At 42.1% G+C, this 17,567-nt stretch overlaps 1 protein-coding gene across 2 annotated transcripts in view; it reads left to right on the forward strand.

Annotated features, from left to right (window-relative positions):
- The window catches only part of RORA (RAR related orphan receptor A), a gene marked incomplete at its 3' end in the record, with an annotated part of 544,635 nt that overhangs the window by 384,461 nt on the left and 142,607 nt on the right, over positions 1 to 17,567 (forward strand). For both annotated transcript variants that reach the window (XM_084640794.1, XM_084640795.1), the window contains exon 2: positions 167 to 196. In XM_084640794.1, coding sequence (XP_084496920.1) covers positions 167 to 196 — 30 coding nt within the window. The remainder of the gene's footprint in view (positions 1 to 166; positions 197 to 17,567) is intronic.

Here is a 17,567-nt window from a genome sequence, read left to right on the forward strand (position 1 = left end):
CGATATGCATCTGAGGAAGTGAGCTGTAGCTCACGAAAGCTTATGCTCTAATAAATTGGTTAGTCTCTAAGGTGCCACAAGTCCTCCTTTTCTTTTTGCAAATACAGACTAACACGGCTGCTACTCTGAAACCTTTCCTAACAATGGTATCATTTCTTCCCTCCAGGTATTTCCGTAACAAAGAAGACACATACATGTAAGTAATACCTTTTGATTTGGTCTTCTCTTACAAATGGAATTCATGGTAGTCTGACTGATGTGCCTCTCAGACTATTAACTGCTTGTCTGATCTGGGGAAGTTCCACTTTACAAACTCTAGTGTGCTTCCCAAGACAGAGTGGTTCAGCCCAGGGATGAAATTTCATCAAAATGAGTATGCAGTGTGTGTGTGTCGTGGGGCAGAGAGAGGGAAGGGAAGGAAAGGGAAGGGGTTTGAAGAGGCAAGGCAAAGCTCTGGGTTCTGATGTATGTGCCTTTCTAGTCAGCTGGTAACTAGTGTATCCTGAAGCCAAGGGAGAGGACAATTACCTTCTGATCTCCCTTCATTTGTGTGCCTGTTACATATGCGATATGCTTCAAATGAAAACCTATTTTTAAATTTTATTTTAAATCTCCTCCCCCTTTCTGTCCACTAGTCTATAAGTGAGATGATGTTGTGCTTGTGCTTAAGGAGAATTCTGGTTGGAAATTAGACATTTTTCTGTTAGCCATCCATATACACAGCCATAGTAAATGACATTGTGGGAACTTATATGGACGTGTGCACTGACTGAACACATATTTACTCCAAGTCCCCCCTGTCACAGACAGCTACTTTTGGGATCAGCCCGCATTCTTACTCCATAGTGAGCCAAAAGTTCAGAGCTGAGGAAATGTTATGATTTGTTACTAGGGAGTGATATTATACACTTCAATGTTCCGAAATCATTATGTCACGGAAGTCAGGTAGAGTGAAGTGATTGCACTTGCCCACCATTTCACGTATCCATAGAAGGAGGAAAAATTAATGGATATAGAATTTGATGAATGCCTCGTATCAGAATCATACGCTCTGCTTTGCAAGACTTGTTAGGATGTATTTTAACAAAGACAAGACTTAGAGGTGTGTTTACCACAGCTTCATAGGGTGAAACCAGTTTCATAAAATACTATACATTAATTTCACTCCCTATTTCATTCATCATTTTAAAATATCCATGTTAAGAAAAAACACGCTTTAAAATCATGTACCACTAAACAATGTCTTATCAAATTTAATAACAGATTTATAGTCTATGGTTTGTTGATACAAGACATTCTGATGTCATGTTGTTTGAAATGTTAAATGTCACAAACTTGTTTAGAGCACAATGATGGTCCTCTGCATAGGCGGGTGTAGTACTAAAGACTCATTTTTAGGGTCAGATTCTCCCATTAGATGTATAGATATGTGGTTTCCATTGACACAAATGGGAACTACACGTGGGCATCTGAGGGAAAATTTTGGCCCTTAGCTTTTGGTGAATATTTGAGCTCACACTGACTGAGATTGCCAGTACAGGAGACTGAAGTCCTCTGTATATCCGCAGGCCAGGCATTGTACAGACAGCTTCCTTGCACAGCCTTGCCCATGAGCTCAACCCTGGCCTGGAGGGACCACCCTCTCTAGAGGTGGTAAGTAATTCAGAATTTATGTTAGCTCAGTCCTGGGCCTCTCTTGTGCAGAGGCTAGTGATTGTGCTTACTGTACATGGTGGTTTGTGACATGGACTCCAGTCCACCTGGAAATAAGCTGAAACCACCAGACTATATATTTTATATACGGTAGCGCCTTTGACTGACCCGCTGTCAGGAACGCCACTTCTCCATTTTCACTCTGTAGTGCCATACATACGCGAAATTATTCATTAGCCAGAGACCTGAAGACTGTAGGAAAGACTTTCTTAATCCATGTCAGACTAATAAGGAATTGTCCTCACTTATGCTTTAATGGATTGTGCGTCTGGGGCCTATTATGGAAAACACTCTTGTTTTGGAAACCTAATTTGTTGTACTGGATGATTTATGCTAAGTCACTGTTGACAGTGCTGACTAATGATGGGAAAGTATCGTTCTGTATCAGTAACAGTGAAAGATATTCTGATTCATAGAAAGATATTCTGATTCATAGCTTGCAGAAAAGCAAAGTTTTGTTTGTGTTCTATTATGTGCGGTAGACACAATCACAATGTATGTGCTGTTAACGATCACACATACGCCCTATGAACTAGCTCAAGCACATATTAGAGGCCCTGTTCTGTGGCATCATACATATGAAGAAAGATCTACTTGTTTGTAATTTAAAGAGAATTGGCAGAGTGTGGTTCTCACTTTGCACATTGGTACCTAGCAGATGTTTCTATGCGCTTCTCTGAAGCATAACAAGAAAGTTTCTGAGCAATGGAAAGATGAGCTTACCCATTAGGCAAGGATCGGAATAAAATGAGTAATATACAAAAGTTGTTGTGTAGTCACCATTTGCAGATAAACACAAGAATTTTCCTTCAACTTTGATTGAAGTTCCTTGAGAACTAAATAACAGTGTGACTAATTCTCTTCAATCAGGAATTTATTCAGACTATGCATCCTTAACAGTTTGTCATAATGCACACTAAGTTTGTCTTTTTTCCTATAATTGTGCAGAAAACAGCTTAGAGATTAAAATGTCCAATTGTGGAATAGTTTCAGACAAGTGTAGTTTCATGTCGGCACCCAGATGCAAGAATCACAAAGCAAATCTGAGCTGTTATGGAGCCTAATAATATGCAAATGAATTGACACTCTTTTCTGACAAGCATTTTGTGTATGCCAAATCATTGTGTTTGTATGTTTAATCTATTTATCCACAGCATGCTCATCACCATGAGCATAAATTTAACAAAAATAAGCCGAGTTAAATAGATTAGGATTTCTCTAAGGAAAATCCAAAAGCATTCTTACAAGCAGCACGTGACGTGGGTGCTGTATGTGATACTATTTAGGGATCCAGCAAAAGTTCACAGTTCTATCAAACTAAGTTCCTCCAAGTACAGGGGCATTTGAGTGTGCTGATTGGCTAAAAGCCCATCACTGATTTTAGAAGAAGAGTTCTAATGACCTTCTGACCCAGTTAGTGTTGTGTGTTGTAATGTCACATGTTTAGTAAACGTGCCAGGAAGTTTTGGCTGATTTTGTGGAACATAGCCATCTTGGGCAGCAGGTTAGCTCTGTTTGTATATCACCCATTGTGTTGGGCTGGAGTAAATAGTCTTGTGGTAGTCTTCTTGATATTAGTCTTTGATAAATTATGTATTAGGTGAAATTTAACTGTTGGGCAAAAGACAGCTAGTTAGTTGAACTCACTTCTGAATCAAACCCTAAACAAGTATTCCTGCATATGCAAAATACTGTTGAAGAGCCGTATGTCTCCCATCTATTTAATTAGCTGAATAAAACCTGAGAGATTTAAGCTCTTGCTAGTACAACCTGTCAGTAATGCTCTGTGGTTATAGCTCACCAAATAAAAATACACTGTTTCTCTCTGGCAGCTTCTGTAATGTCATCTTTATTTTATGTCCTTTGGGAATTTGTGAGTTACAATACTAGAAACCCTACAAGAGAGTGGTGTTCTTCCAAGCTTTGCCCACAGAATAAGCTTTGTCCACACAAGAGACTGAGGCACTGTTTTCAGGAGACTGAGCAGATGTTCAAAACAGGATGACGCATACTGTCTCGGCCTCTTGACCTTGGCTCCTCTTCCTTGGGGCTTGTATGCCTCTGCTCTCTGGCCTCTGCTAGGCTCCCTGGACTTTGATTTTTCTTGATTAGGGAAAAAGATGATGGTAAATTTATGCTGAAACCTCCCCCATGCCCAACCCCATTGGCACCAAAGTGGCAGTTCCCTTAGAGTAGGTTGTACTGCTCTTCATAAAATGCTCCGCCTCTGCCTTCTTCTATGCCAGGGATGGCAAACTGCGGGCTGCAGCTGGCCCACCAGCCATTTTAATCTAGCCCTTGAGCTCCTGCTGGGGAATGGAGTCTGGGGCTTTCCCTGCTCTGATGCTCCAGCCAGGAAGCAGGGTTGGGGGCCGCTCTGCTTGGCTCCTGGAAGCAGCAGTATGTCCCTCCTCCGGCTTCTATGCATAGGGGCAGCCAGAGGGCTCCACCCCAACCGCCGCCCCAGCAGCTCCCATTGGCTGGGAACTGCAGCCAATGGGAGCTGCAGGGTCGGCGCCTGTGGACGGGGCAGCGTGCAGTAGAGCCGTCTGGCTGCGCCTCTGCATAGGAGCCGGAGGGGAGACATGCTGCTGCTTCTGGGAGCTGCTTGAGGTAAGCGCCGCCTGGAGCCTTCACGCCTGAGCCACCCCCACGCCCCAAACCCCTGCCCCAACCCGATCCCCCTCCTGTACCCCCAGCACCACCCCAAAGCCCTTAGCCCCCCATGCCCCAAGCCCCTCCCCCAGCCCTGATCTCCCTCCCGCCCTCTGAAACCCTTGGTTCCAGCCTGGAGCATCCTCCTACACCCCAGAGCCTGCACCCCAGCCAGAGTCCTCACCCCCTCCCATACCCCAATCCCAATTTCATGAGCATTCATGGTCCACCATACAATTTCTATACCCAGATGTGGCCCTTGGGCCAAAAAGTCTGTCCATCCTGTTCTATGCTATGAGTAAAGAAATACTCTAAATGCCTGCATTCACTTAGATGACAATAATAATAGCTAACACCCACTGAGATGAACTGGGCAGTTCACATTTCCCAGAACCTACAGTTTCAGGCTCTTTGGAAACTCAGACAGCCATCACTGCATCTGTTACGCTGAGCTGACATTTTCAAAACTTTCCTTACCACTATAACAGCTCGAGACCCCTTTTAAAAAATAAACCTTGAAAGTCTGAACAAAAAGAGGCCACCATACCGCATTTTGTAATGCTGCCTTTTGGCTCAAGCCAAGCCATGGAAGTGTAATAAGTGAATATGGTAGCATTTCACCTCCAGCATCTTGAATTCACTTCCTAACCATATTCAGTGAAAATTACTTAAGTGGCCACAGTGCAGATACTTGCTGAGATGTCTCCATACCACCACTCAGTTTTTCATGGTTGGTGATGCCTACTTTGTGAAGTAGCCTGTCCTATATTGGTTCAGAGTCAGAGCTTGTCTACACTTGGCAATGTATTGCAGAATAATTCTAGAATAATTATTTCCTAACAAGACCCCATGTGGATACTCCTGTTCTAGAATAGGAATGTTACAGTGGGTCTTGTTAGGAAATAATTATTGTGGAATAACGATTTCCAAATGTAGATAAGCCCTTAGTTTTCCAGTGGCAGTTGCGGAATATTTTTAAAAGAATGGGTGCTAATCTGAAAGAGCATGAGCTCCTGTTCAATAGCTAAAGCAGGTGAAGACTATGTGAGCCTCACAGGATTTGGTTAACAAAAGCATTCACAAACCAATCAAGCAGTTTGGTTAACAAAGATGGAAGTGAATCAATCCCTGCAAGTTTGGTTAATGGAATTCCCCACGCAGCTCCTTCCTAGCCCCATAGATGCTGCCTCTCTGTGCTTTCCCTGTACCATCCCCAAAATAAGTTCTGGCATTATTCCTACACCAGTTTTCCATTAGGCTCTGACTCAGAAAAGCACTTAAGCATTGACTTCAGTAGGATTTAAGCACATACTTAACTTCAAGCATGTGTTTAAGGTATGCGTTCCTGAATCGGGTCCTTACTATCTTCAGCCCTCAACGGATGTTAAAAAGAGGGCATGGCTTGTCAGAGAGTGAGGGAGGACAACTTTGCAGCAGGCTCATCAGCGGTCTTGATATTCAAATCATCTTAAATCGTCGTCACCAAACTATTGCAAGCAGACTGAGGTTTTCAGTTCTGTTTGATTCAAAAAGTCAGGCAATTTATTGACTCTAGTCCTCTTTCTTCTTCCATGTGTCCCTCTTATACTATACATGTTACCATACTGTCCTCATTCTGGTCACAACATTGGTGGACTTCCCTGTCTTATGATTGTTTCTTTAAATGTAGTAATTATGTAATTGTGCTAAAGGGAAGAAGAGAACAAAGGATTCATCTTTACTGCTCAGACTTATGAATACCTAGTACATAAATTACACCTTTGCTTACTTTACACTGTGCTTTTGTGTGCCAACTAGAGTAAGCAAAAATATACTTTCCTTCACAGAGTGGGAACAGGCAGAAAATTGATGGTTAACAGTATCTGCTGTTAGTGACTATGCCTCTAGAGAACAGGTGACAAACTAAACCCTGTCCCTTGGGGCCAATAAAAAAGCTGTTTGGTCCCCTATGTATAACTTCCTAATAACTTAACTGGGCAGCCTTAAGAGCCCTTGGAGGCTTTTCTGCCAGCACGCTCCTTCTCTTTGTTAAGAATGCTTATTAAAAATGGTTTTATAATGAAGTTGCCTCAAATAGCAGCTACTTTCCTGTTTGTCCTTGAAGCACTGTTTGCCCTGCTGAAGAATCCTAGAGACAACTATCTAGGGCTTTTCTCCTGGTTTAAAACTTTTTTCTAGGCTTTGATTTCTTGTGGGAGCCAGGGGACACCTGTTCTTCACCCGCTGGTTATGTAAGTTTAAGTTGTTTTTGAAGCTGTCATAGGGAAATGTTTGGTTTTAGTGCACTGACCGGTAATGAATCAGTTTTATTCTCTCCCAGGTACAGTAGCCTGTCAGTGAAAAAAAAAAGGAGTACTTGTGGCACCTTAGAGACTAACCAATTTATTTGTTCGTCTCTAAGGTGCCACAAGTACTCCTTTTCTTTTTGCGAATACAGACTAACACGGCTGTTACTCTGAAATTAGCCTCTCAGTGGTTGGTTTGTTGAGAAAGAGAGAGTGTGTGTGTAAAAGCTAAGTTATCTTCTCTCCATAAATAGGTAAAACACTGAATACTGGGGCAGAAATAGTGAAGCACACTCCTTCATGCATGAACTGATCCTTTTGATTAACAGAGGATTCCTCCTGCCAGCTAAGGAAGTGGAATCAGAGGATATTTAAATGATTGATTATTAATTTTTTTGGTAAGCATGAGGCTGGGAGCACAATGACAGCAACTGGGCTTGGATGTGTGGCTTTCATCAAAGATAGCAAGATGTTCAGATGTGTGTTGGGACCCTGCTATCTTCTATTCTCTACACAGCTGCTATGTGTTTGAATGAGGGTAGGCTCCTGGTTAGACTCCACCTCACCACCAGGCAGAGTTGGGTTCAGACATTAAAAGTACTTTGTAGTTTCTGCAAGAGTGGCACATCAGGCAAGCCCTGTGCACAGCCTAGGAGAATTCTGGCTGAGTCTGCTAGAATTCCTACTTGGGACTCCAGCTACGGTGCAGCCACCTCTTACTTCTCCAGCAGTTCTGCTGGTCTATAGAGCAGCATCTAGCCATGGATGACTTTTGGCTCTGAACATTGGTTTGCTACCCCCTCTTACGGTGCTTTCTGATAACAGGGATCTCTGGTGGATGCTATAACATGGATCTTGTTTGTCTTGTCTGCAGAGCACCAGATGCACTAGAGTAAGCCGAATAGCGACTAACAAACTGGGATGCAGATGAAGTTTGGCAAGTCAGGACTCTAATCCGCTTCTACCAGAGGAATTGTTAGTATTAGTATGTCCCTTAGAGGTACAATTTGGCTACATATGGAAATTCAGGCAGGAAAAGTATGTGAAATGAAACTCCTAAATTGTGCAGCATTTTACCCATAGGTAAATTCTGACCCACTCCTCAACTCTAATACACACTAATGGAGATTATAAATTAATAAAATCCATTTCTGTTTCACACTTCATTTATTTCACTGTACTGCTGTGTGAAGTGTATAATATGGGTGTATACCTTTTCTTCAATATTGTCTTATTATTGAAAGGATGGATTTGGAGCTCCTGTTTTAAAGACCAATAGAAAATAGCTGATAACTTCTGGCTATGAACTCCTAAGCTGCTGGAAGCCATTATTCAGGAAGATGTTCAGAAAACAACTAACAGAATTAATTTTACACTGTCTTCAGCCTTAGGTAGTAAATACTTTAAGAATCCCTTCCATTCTGTAGTCAATTGCCCAAAAAGCAGCACTGTTTCTATTGTAAGAAGTCAGGGGCCATTCATTCATTGCACAGTACTATGGCTGTGTGGTACCTGTCTGCCAGAGTAATCTCTCAAAATACTGCACTGACGCTGTTGGCCCCTTCTTCCTTTTGTTTCAGTAATTCCTAGGGAAGCCTGCTTGATGTGAAACACATTGAAGTGGAGCCTGGACAACACTTATATCCTGTGCTCTGCACTCTAGCAAAGAAACTGAGGGCCTGATCCAAATTCCATTGAAGCCACTGGAAAGACTCCCATTGACTTGAACGGGCTTGGATCAGCCTCCAAAACACCAGCAAGGAGGTAACTTTTTAAAAAAATTAAGAGTGTCTCCTAGCTTTAGACTTCATGCTGTTCTTGTAGAAATGAATGTCTCCACCTTGGTGCTCGTAGCAGATGCACACAATTTCAGTATTGTGGTTAGAGAAAAAAAGTATGTGTGTTGGGAGGAAGGAAGGGTTGAATTCAGAGTTCAGCATAGGTGCTATTCTATATACTTTAAAATTCTAATCAAACTCTGAAAACACCTGAGTTTACAAGTGGCAGGCGGTCACGGGGGTTGAAATACCATTTCCAGCTTGAAGGGTTTGCTAGTAAACGGACAGTGTGGAGTTCTCCAAATCTGTTTTTGGCATTCTTGCTCCTTTGCAGTGTGACCACTGTGAAAACTAATAGGAAGCGTCAGTGTTTGTGGCTTGCTGCTTTCGTAACTAGCTGAGGGAGGTTGAGCAAAGTACAAGATGGCATGCTGTGGTTCTGAATAGTCCCAAGTACGCCGGGTAGCTTTAACTTCACAGGCAGAGAAATGCCACAACACTGAACACAGATGTATCAGTATGGTCTCAAAATCCTCGTGTTCTTCTTGAGCCTAATCCAGTTTCATTCAAGTAAATGGCAAAACTCCCATTGACTTCACTGCTGCAGGAACAGAATTCAAGTGCAGATGTAAAACTGACTGGAGTCGACCAAACCATTCACATGGCCTCCTTTTTCACCTTTGTGTAGGGATGAGTCTGAGCTGTTACGTGCACCTCACATCCAAGTGCACAAGGGGTTTGGTCCATTATAAAATTATGGGCCAGACAAAAAGTTTGGACCCAGAAACTTACTGATTCTTCTCCTACAGAATACGAGCTACAGCCACTGGAGTTAGTGGGAGTTGCTGATATCCTCTGTGGAAGGGATGAGAACAGTCCATCCTCAAGCTTTCTTGCACTTGGCCTGTCTCTAATTTTATGCTTCTTCACAGAGCTGCTCTTTGTCAGACAGCAGTGCATTTACTCACAGTGGGGAGGAAAGGCTTTTCCAACACTTGCCTTTATGTTGTTTGTGGGTTATTTTGCTGCAGTAAAGTTAACCTTATAAAACTTCTGGAAAAACTAGCACAACAGGATAGGGATGACAAGAGCCATTTGATTTCTGCCTTATGCACTGATGGAGCAGGGATGATTACGAAAGTTCAACTATAATGACTCTCAAACAAGGTGGGTCAGACAGACTGCTCCCAGATTGGTCTCTGAACAAAAAAAAAAGCACATTTTATTATCTGAATTCTGAAACCAATGGCTGTCTTCATATAGCAGTATGTCGTTAGACTTACTGTCAGACTTGCTGGGAGGTTGGCTGAGGCAGGAGCGTATCCAAGCTGGAGCCGGGGCTGGCTAGCATGGAAACAGGCATGGGCTGGAGCAAGAGCAGGAGCAAAGACCAGCTGGAACATGAGCAGTCTGTCACAACTACTAAACAATGGGAGTGCTCCCAGCCAGACAGTGATGTTGAACTACTGGAGAGACTGCTCCCCTTAGGAGTCTACATACCTGCCTTGGGTTTACCTGGGTGGGTCCTCACCATGGATTGGCTGAACCCTGATTGAATAGAGAGGGACCTATCACAAGACCTGTAAAACACATGGCCTAGACACAGCAAGTTACCTCTGAAAATTCAACACACTTTCTGGTTCAGGAATGACTCGTCATGTTCAGGGTGGCTCAGGGATGACTCATCACGCTTGCTTCCTCCCCACTCTGAGTCAGCTATTGAATCTGACAGGTTGTTTTTTCAATGTATCTTGATGTCTAACCCTCCTATTGGAAGCTGTTACAGCCATTCTCTGTAAATATTAACCTGAAATCACTTAAAACTTTGTTCTAATCAGGGGACACGTTCTCTATGAAGCTAACCTAGAGGGCATCACTGTGACAGATCAGTTAAACTGTCTTATGATTCCTATCAAATATAGACTAGAATTAATATTGAGAACAAATGACATAATCATATGAAATCCTTGTCTTTAAAAGCAATTTTTACTGGTCATGATTACATCACCCACTAAGACAATTAACATGTCAAAAGCAAGGTTATTAATGCCAGCACAAAAGGAAGGCAACCTTGGAGACCAGGGAGGGTGTATTTGGGTAGGAAAATGCAAAGGATGAACAGGAAAACGGGGACTGAAACAGTTTAGCCGCCAAACTCTATACAATCCTGATGGACTCTGGGGACAGACCCCCAGAAACACCATGGAGGGGTGGTGATAAAAAGGAGTATATAATGATAAACCCAGCACAAACAATCCAGCAAAGTAAGAACAGGAATGAGAGTCAGATATGGAAACTATGAAAGAATCAAGTCTTTGATAGGCTGAACATCTGAAAGAGTCAGGAAGAAGACAGGAGGAAAATCGTCTCTGGAAACCTAAGGCTGTTACTTCCATACAACTGATTCAAGATGTGCCTACAGAGCTCTTGCTGTGTCTAGGCCATGTGTTTTACAGACTTTTTGTGTGTTAATCTGATTTTCTCTCTTGCTTTGAGACCATTTTAGTGTTTTGCTTTTGAGGTAAAAGGTCTCTGTGGTACGTTCTTCTCATCTCTTGTGAGAGGCATTTGAGGAGAAAATGGTGCATATCCTGGAGTTCTTGGTTGAGGCAACTTGGCAAGCCCCTTAAAAGTGTTGCCCTGGTACAGGCTGCAGTCAGTAAGGGTGCAGTGAATGCCTCTGAATGGCAAGTGACAGGAATAGTACATCAAAAGTTAGTGACAGATGCTTTGGCCTAAGTTTCCAACAGGGCCCCTAACAGGCTTCTATATTTGCATCCATGATTTAACATGTAACTTGGGAAGATGGACACCTACTTACCCAAACTGCATGCTCATATGTGATAACTGCATGCAAAATTCTGGGCACAGGTATACTGGTTGCTGTTAGAAAATATGGCCATCAGTGCTACTTTAGTATAGATGATTCCTGTGACATTTTAATAGCAGTGCTTTAACATTAAAGCAGAGGGAAAATAAATACCGCTGTTCTCATATTATGACAACTAAGTGTTAAACACACAAAACAAAGTCTAATTTTTCTGCAATGCTATAATAAATCCATTTGGGTCAATTGCAAAACACAATTAAAATATAGTTGTCTTGCTGGTGATCAATAACATATTCATCTGACTTCTAGAATAGAGTCACAATAGTGAAATAAGATTCTTTCTGAATATCAACTGATCTCCCTGTGTGGTATGATTTGTTATAGCTTTATTTTTTAGCTATTTTCTCTTCATTTTTTAAGTATTAAAACATCCATTCCTGCACTAATCATCAGCTGCTCTAGTATTGCAAATAAACAAAATCGCCTTGATTTTCAACCTCGGTGAGATGTAAGACAATGTCTGAAGACTACATGAATTATCTCACTGTTCATACGAGTCTATAAGAAATTTCATTGTATTATATACTGTGTTTAATTAACATGGGTATTTTACAAAATTGGATTTTCTGATACAAACATTATTGAATTCCATTACATTCAAATCCATAGTACAACACCAACCCTTGAAGCTTTTGTTCCAGGTTGAATCCAGAACAGGAGGGAGTCGTATTTTCTGGTCACAAATGTTAGAAGACCCCTCAACAACTAATTTCGTCCTATTATAGGTAAAAAAACCTCACAAAAGCAGCTCACAAGATTTTTTTATTTTCCTGAACCTAAACCATAGCTCCGATTTGGCCTGAAACCCAGATGGTCACCTTGGCTCATCTTCATGAAGTGCATTGGTGTCTGGTTCTGGAATTTGGTGCAACCTTTAAGAGCAATATGCTCCCCTTCTCACCAAAACCAGGTTTGTGGGGGTAAAGGGATTGTATCTGGGATTTTGGAACACTGCTTATCATGAGCATCTGACTCCCATTGAAGTCAATGGTACAACTCTTGGGTCCTGTGATTGGGTGCTGTGACATTACAGTCTGTGTCCCCTCAGTTCTTCAGCCTGGAGTACCTTTTACACTGTTTTGCCATGAGATCAACCACTCCTGGTCTGCTCAAACACGGTCTGCTCAAACACAGTCTCCTGCATGTAAATTACTCTCAGCTATGGCCCACGACTCTTGAATTACACTGCAGAGCAACACGAGCAAATTCCTAGTCCCAGGCTTTCTCCCAGAAATGTGCATCTGGTACTGCCCAGCCCTCTCCTGGACAACATATTGGTTAGTCTCTAAGGTGCCACAAGTACTCCTTTTCTTTTTGCGAATACAGACTAACACGGCTGTTACTCTGAAACCTTGTATAAAGTCCGTCATTTATTATTAGAAAATGATATGCACAAATCTTGTTATCTCAAATGGAGTTTCCCACGCATTTCAATCCAAATGCACTGGTCTCGATAAAACAATAAAACAAGTTTATTAACTACAGAAAGATACATTTTAAGTGGTTACAAGTAATGAGGCATAAAAGTCAGAATGGGTTACAAAGAAATAAAAGGTAAAATGCAATTAACATCTAATTTAACAAGCTAGGTGAATTCATAGCAAAAGTCTTTCCCACCTCATTTTTTAACGCTCTTACATGATGAATTCCTTTCTGCTAGGATCCCTCTCCAGTCCAATGATGCTTCCTTTGTCCTTCAAGTGTTGTTGGTGCCATGACTAGAGATGAAAGACGAGATATCCTGGGGCATCTGTTCTCCATTCTTATACCTTTTCCTTTTCTTTCAGAATCATCTCCAGCTGGGGTTTGGGAGACAGAAAATATGTGGGGATGGGAGTCTCAGACTCTTTCTTTGCCCAGGTGTAAATTTCTTGCTCACACCCTTTTTCCTGACAAAGAATGGCTGCTTAAACAGGTGATAGTCCAATTGATTTGGGTGACACCTGGCTGAGGCCTTTTGTCTCTGAGGAACTGGTTTGTGGCTGCTTTCCCAGTTTTGAAATATGTCTTAGTAACATCATACAGTAGAATCTTATAACTTTACATACAATGTTGCCATACATATTTTACCAGAACAATACAAATCAGTAAATATTGAGTTTTCAGATGATACTTTGCAAGGCAAAGTTTGTACAAAAGTTGTTATGGTCTTGAAAAAGGGTGGACATAGGGATACAGACTGTCATCTGTTACCCTGAAGGAGTAACTCCAGAATGCATAAGCAATGGAATAAAGATGTGCAATGTATAGATCAGTGGTTCCCAAACTTGTTCCTCTGCTTCCAGTCCCAGCAGCTCCCATTGGCTGGAGCAGCGAGCCACGGCCATTGGGAGCCGCGATCGGCCGAACCTGCAGACGCAGTAGGTAAACAAACGGGCCCGTCCTGCCAGGGGCTTTCCTTGCACAAGCAGCAGAACAAGTTTGGGAACCACTGATGTAGATCATATATTAACTTATGTATTTTTTCAGATGGGGGAGACTGGAAGTTTTGCACATACTTCCATTAACTACACTGAGCCACACACAAAAATAACTAATTGTTGCAGCTGGGATAAATAATATGTATAGAGACTTTTTTGCTCTCTGGTCAGGCATGTTTCATGTTGCGAAGTGAACATCTGCAGTCAGCTGCAGTAAGTTATTTCAGATACTTCTAACGACTTATCCAGCTGAACAACAGAATGGACACACCCTCGAAGCACACTTCCTCCCCTCTCTGAAAGGTTTACCACTGACTTCAAAAGGCTGCACACAACAATGGTGCTAATCTAGCAGTTTTCTGGAAATTCAAATCAGACCTCCTTTAATCTCTGCATGCACTGTGCTCAATGGAGGCAGGGGAACATTCTGGGGTTCTCAGATTTCAGAAAACCAGAATGTGGACTGAAGCCATTCAGAGATTTCCTTCTAGATATAGTAAGTGACCAACCTTCCCGCCAATTGTTTATCTGAAGAAGCTGATTCCTTATCTTTGTTATTGCTACTTTACAGATATGAAGGTGTGATATCAGCTGACTGTTGAAACAACTCTCACAGATAAGAGAAGCTTCCTGTTCCAAATCTTGACATATCTCTTCCTTTGGCCCCTTTTTCCTTTCCCCTCCCTCCATTGTCTGCTTGCAGATGGGAAATTTATGTAGCCTACCATACTTACTCCAGCTTTGCTTCCATTTGAATTGAATGAAAATGGACACATGGGAAGATATAATCCTAATTGCCCTTAAAGGACAAGGGTGGGCTTGAATGCCTTGATGAGAAACATAGTATATTAACTAAAAGAATATTTAGGGAAACAAATTTAGCAGCTTACACTTGACAACATCATCTGTCATCAAACATTCTCCTCATCCCATGTTAATCTGCTGTTGTCCCTTGACAGGATAGCAGATTGTACAAGGTAGTTTAAAATAGGAGTTCAGCTTCTGTTTTACAAATCAGCTGCTTTTCTTTTTCAAATGGAGGGATTCAAGGAGCCCCTGGAGTGTGCAAAGAGTTTGGCCTATGTTAGGGGGCTTATTCCTTCACCCACTTACTTCCCTGGTCCTTCTCGCATGAACAGAGAGCAACAATACCTGAAGTCCAAAGGTGCAAACAATTCGATGTTTATTGGGGTGAACTTCCAGCAAGCATGATTCCAGTTTCCTTCCTTAGTATCCTCCTTCCCAGCTCTGACACCACAGAGCCTTACACCTGTGTCCCTGTTCCCATTCCTACCCTTAGCCAAACATGATTCCAACTTCCTTACTCCCATTCCCTGTTCCCATTTCCCCCTTTAGCAAAACATGATTCCAATTTTCTTACCCCCATTCCCATCTCCCACACACCCACCCCCTCCCACCCACACCCACTTCCTCATTGACTACAGATTATATAGTAAAACTTGAGTTCTGCTTAGCTATACCTTAACCAATCATTTTCCTGAAATTTCACTAACCAATCCTAACATATTGTAACATGATTATGTAACCAATTATATCCCACCACCTTAATTAGTTTACACCCAGCAAAATTAATTATACAGCAGACAGGAACAATCACAGAACCAGACAGAGATTATACAGACAAACAATAGCAAAGTGGGAATTATAATGACAAGACAATACAGAAGCGAGGATTTCACATCCCAGCTATTGATAAGTGAGTTCTTGCCAGACAGGATGCTATCAAACTAAGTTTCCTTTTACATTTTCTAGGCACTTCCCTTTCTCTGGAGGTGATAGGAATACAATCCTGTCCTGATAGTGCCTAACAGCCCAATAGCACCTTATTTCAATGTGACTAGTTTGGAATGTGAGGATGTGACTGTTCGCTTCCCAGCTTATGGCTGCCTCTGCTGCTTAGCCAAAGGCCTTAGCCTAAGAACAGGGCCTCAGACTGTCACAGTAAGAGAAGGCCCTTACACCAGCAGACAGTGATTTTGATTCTTTCTTTTATACCTCTATAATTAGCCAAGTGATAAGAATACACCTCAATTCTTAGAGTATAGGCCTTTACAGACAGGCCTGAATATCCTAACAGCCTACACAAGCCACAATGTATGTAACCATTGTGACAAAGTTCCTCCTCTACCTTGGTGGGTCTTGCACTTATTGGCGGATTTGCTCACCTTGGAGCTTCACAGCAGCCCTCAGTTTGGCCGTTTTCATGAACCCACAGTCCAGGTCAACTCCTCCTGTGTCTGACCAGGAGCTGGGAGGATTTGGGGGGAACCCGGGCCCGCCCTCTACTCCGGGTTCCAGCCCAGGGCCCTGTGGAATGCAGCTGTTTAGAGTGCCTCCTGGAACAGCTGTGCAACAGCAACAACTCCCTGGGCTACTTCCCCATGGTCTCCTCCCAACACCTTTTTAATCTCACCATAGGACCTTCCTCCTGGTGTCCGATAATGCTTGTACACCTCAGTCCTCCAACAGTACGCATTCTCACTCTCAGCTCCTAGCACCTCTTGCTCCCAGCTCCTTACACGCGCACCACAAACTGAAGTGAGCTCCTTTTTAAACCCAGGTGCCCCGATCAGCCTGCCTTAATTGATTATAGCAGCTTCTTGATTGGCTGCAGGTCTTCTAATCAGCCTGTCATTTTAATTGTCTCCAGAAGGTTCCTGATTGTTCTGGAACTTTCCCTGTTACCTTACCCAGGGAAAAGGGACCTACTTAACCTGGGGCTAATATCTCTAAGGGATCTACTTAACCTGGGGCTATTACTCTCCTGTAGCCATCTGACCCGACCCTGTCACATCATATAGCCAAACTAAATCTGAACTGCCCCTTTTTTATTAGATATGGGCTAACCAGCTCAAAATAATACTCAGCTTTTGCAGTTTAATCCTCCTCCTGATCCCCAATGCACACTTTTCAGTTAGCTTGGTTTTTGTTTTTAATTATTTTTCAGTTTTGTGTCTCTGCACTCATGTTGCAGTCAGGAGCAGAAGCAAAACAGCAAACTCTTGCAAGGTTTCTAGTACTCATGAGATTTTCAACCAAATTCTACAGGCATGATATGGTCAGATATTTGAGTTCTTGTTGACTCATAAAGAATCTTCTAAAACTTTGAAGGCTCACCCTTCACGAGTTTGTTAGAGCACTGTGAATTATATTTCTGTTTCAGGGGCTACAGTCTGGCTTTACTCTTTTGTTAAGTTTCAGAGTAACTGTTAGCCCTGTTAGTCTGTATCCACAAAAAAAAAAAGGGTGTACTTGTGCTACCTCAGAGACTAACAAATTTATATGAGAATAAGCTTATGCTCAAATAAATTTGTTAGTCTCTAAGGTGCCACAAGTACTCCTGTTCTTTTGTTAAGGACTTACTCCCTTAATTCTCTTCAATACGCATTGTTAAGATTTGTATCTGTTTAGATGGAGGTTTGTACAAGAATTTGGCCCTGAACAAAAGACTAATATAATTTTGCCTCTATTAGCATAATAGGAAATCCAGGGCGATCATTAAAGTACAGCTCATCCAGTCCATGTATCCACAAATAAAACTATCAGTAACTGGTCATTTCCCATCTCTGTTTCTATGATTATTGGCCAGGAAATCTGGATTCTATTCCCAGTAAGGCAGAAACTTGTAAAACGATGTTGGGCAAGCCACTTAACCTCTCTTCCTCAGTTTCCCCAAGTGTAAATGGGGATAATTATCTATCACACAAGTGTTACAAGGCTTAAATATTTAAAGTGCTCTGAGATTATCAGATGGGAGGTGCTATGGAAGTGTTTAAAATAGAATAGCAAACAGCAGAATCAGTGG

The sequence above is a fragment of the Lepidochelys olivacea genome (assembly GCF_965140295.1).
Source record: "Lepidochelys olivacea isolate rLepOli2 genome assembly, chromosome: 10".
In the NCBI taxonomy this organism is placed as follows: Eukaryota; Metazoa; Chordata; order Testudines; family Cheloniidae; genus Lepidochelys; species Lepidochelys olivacea.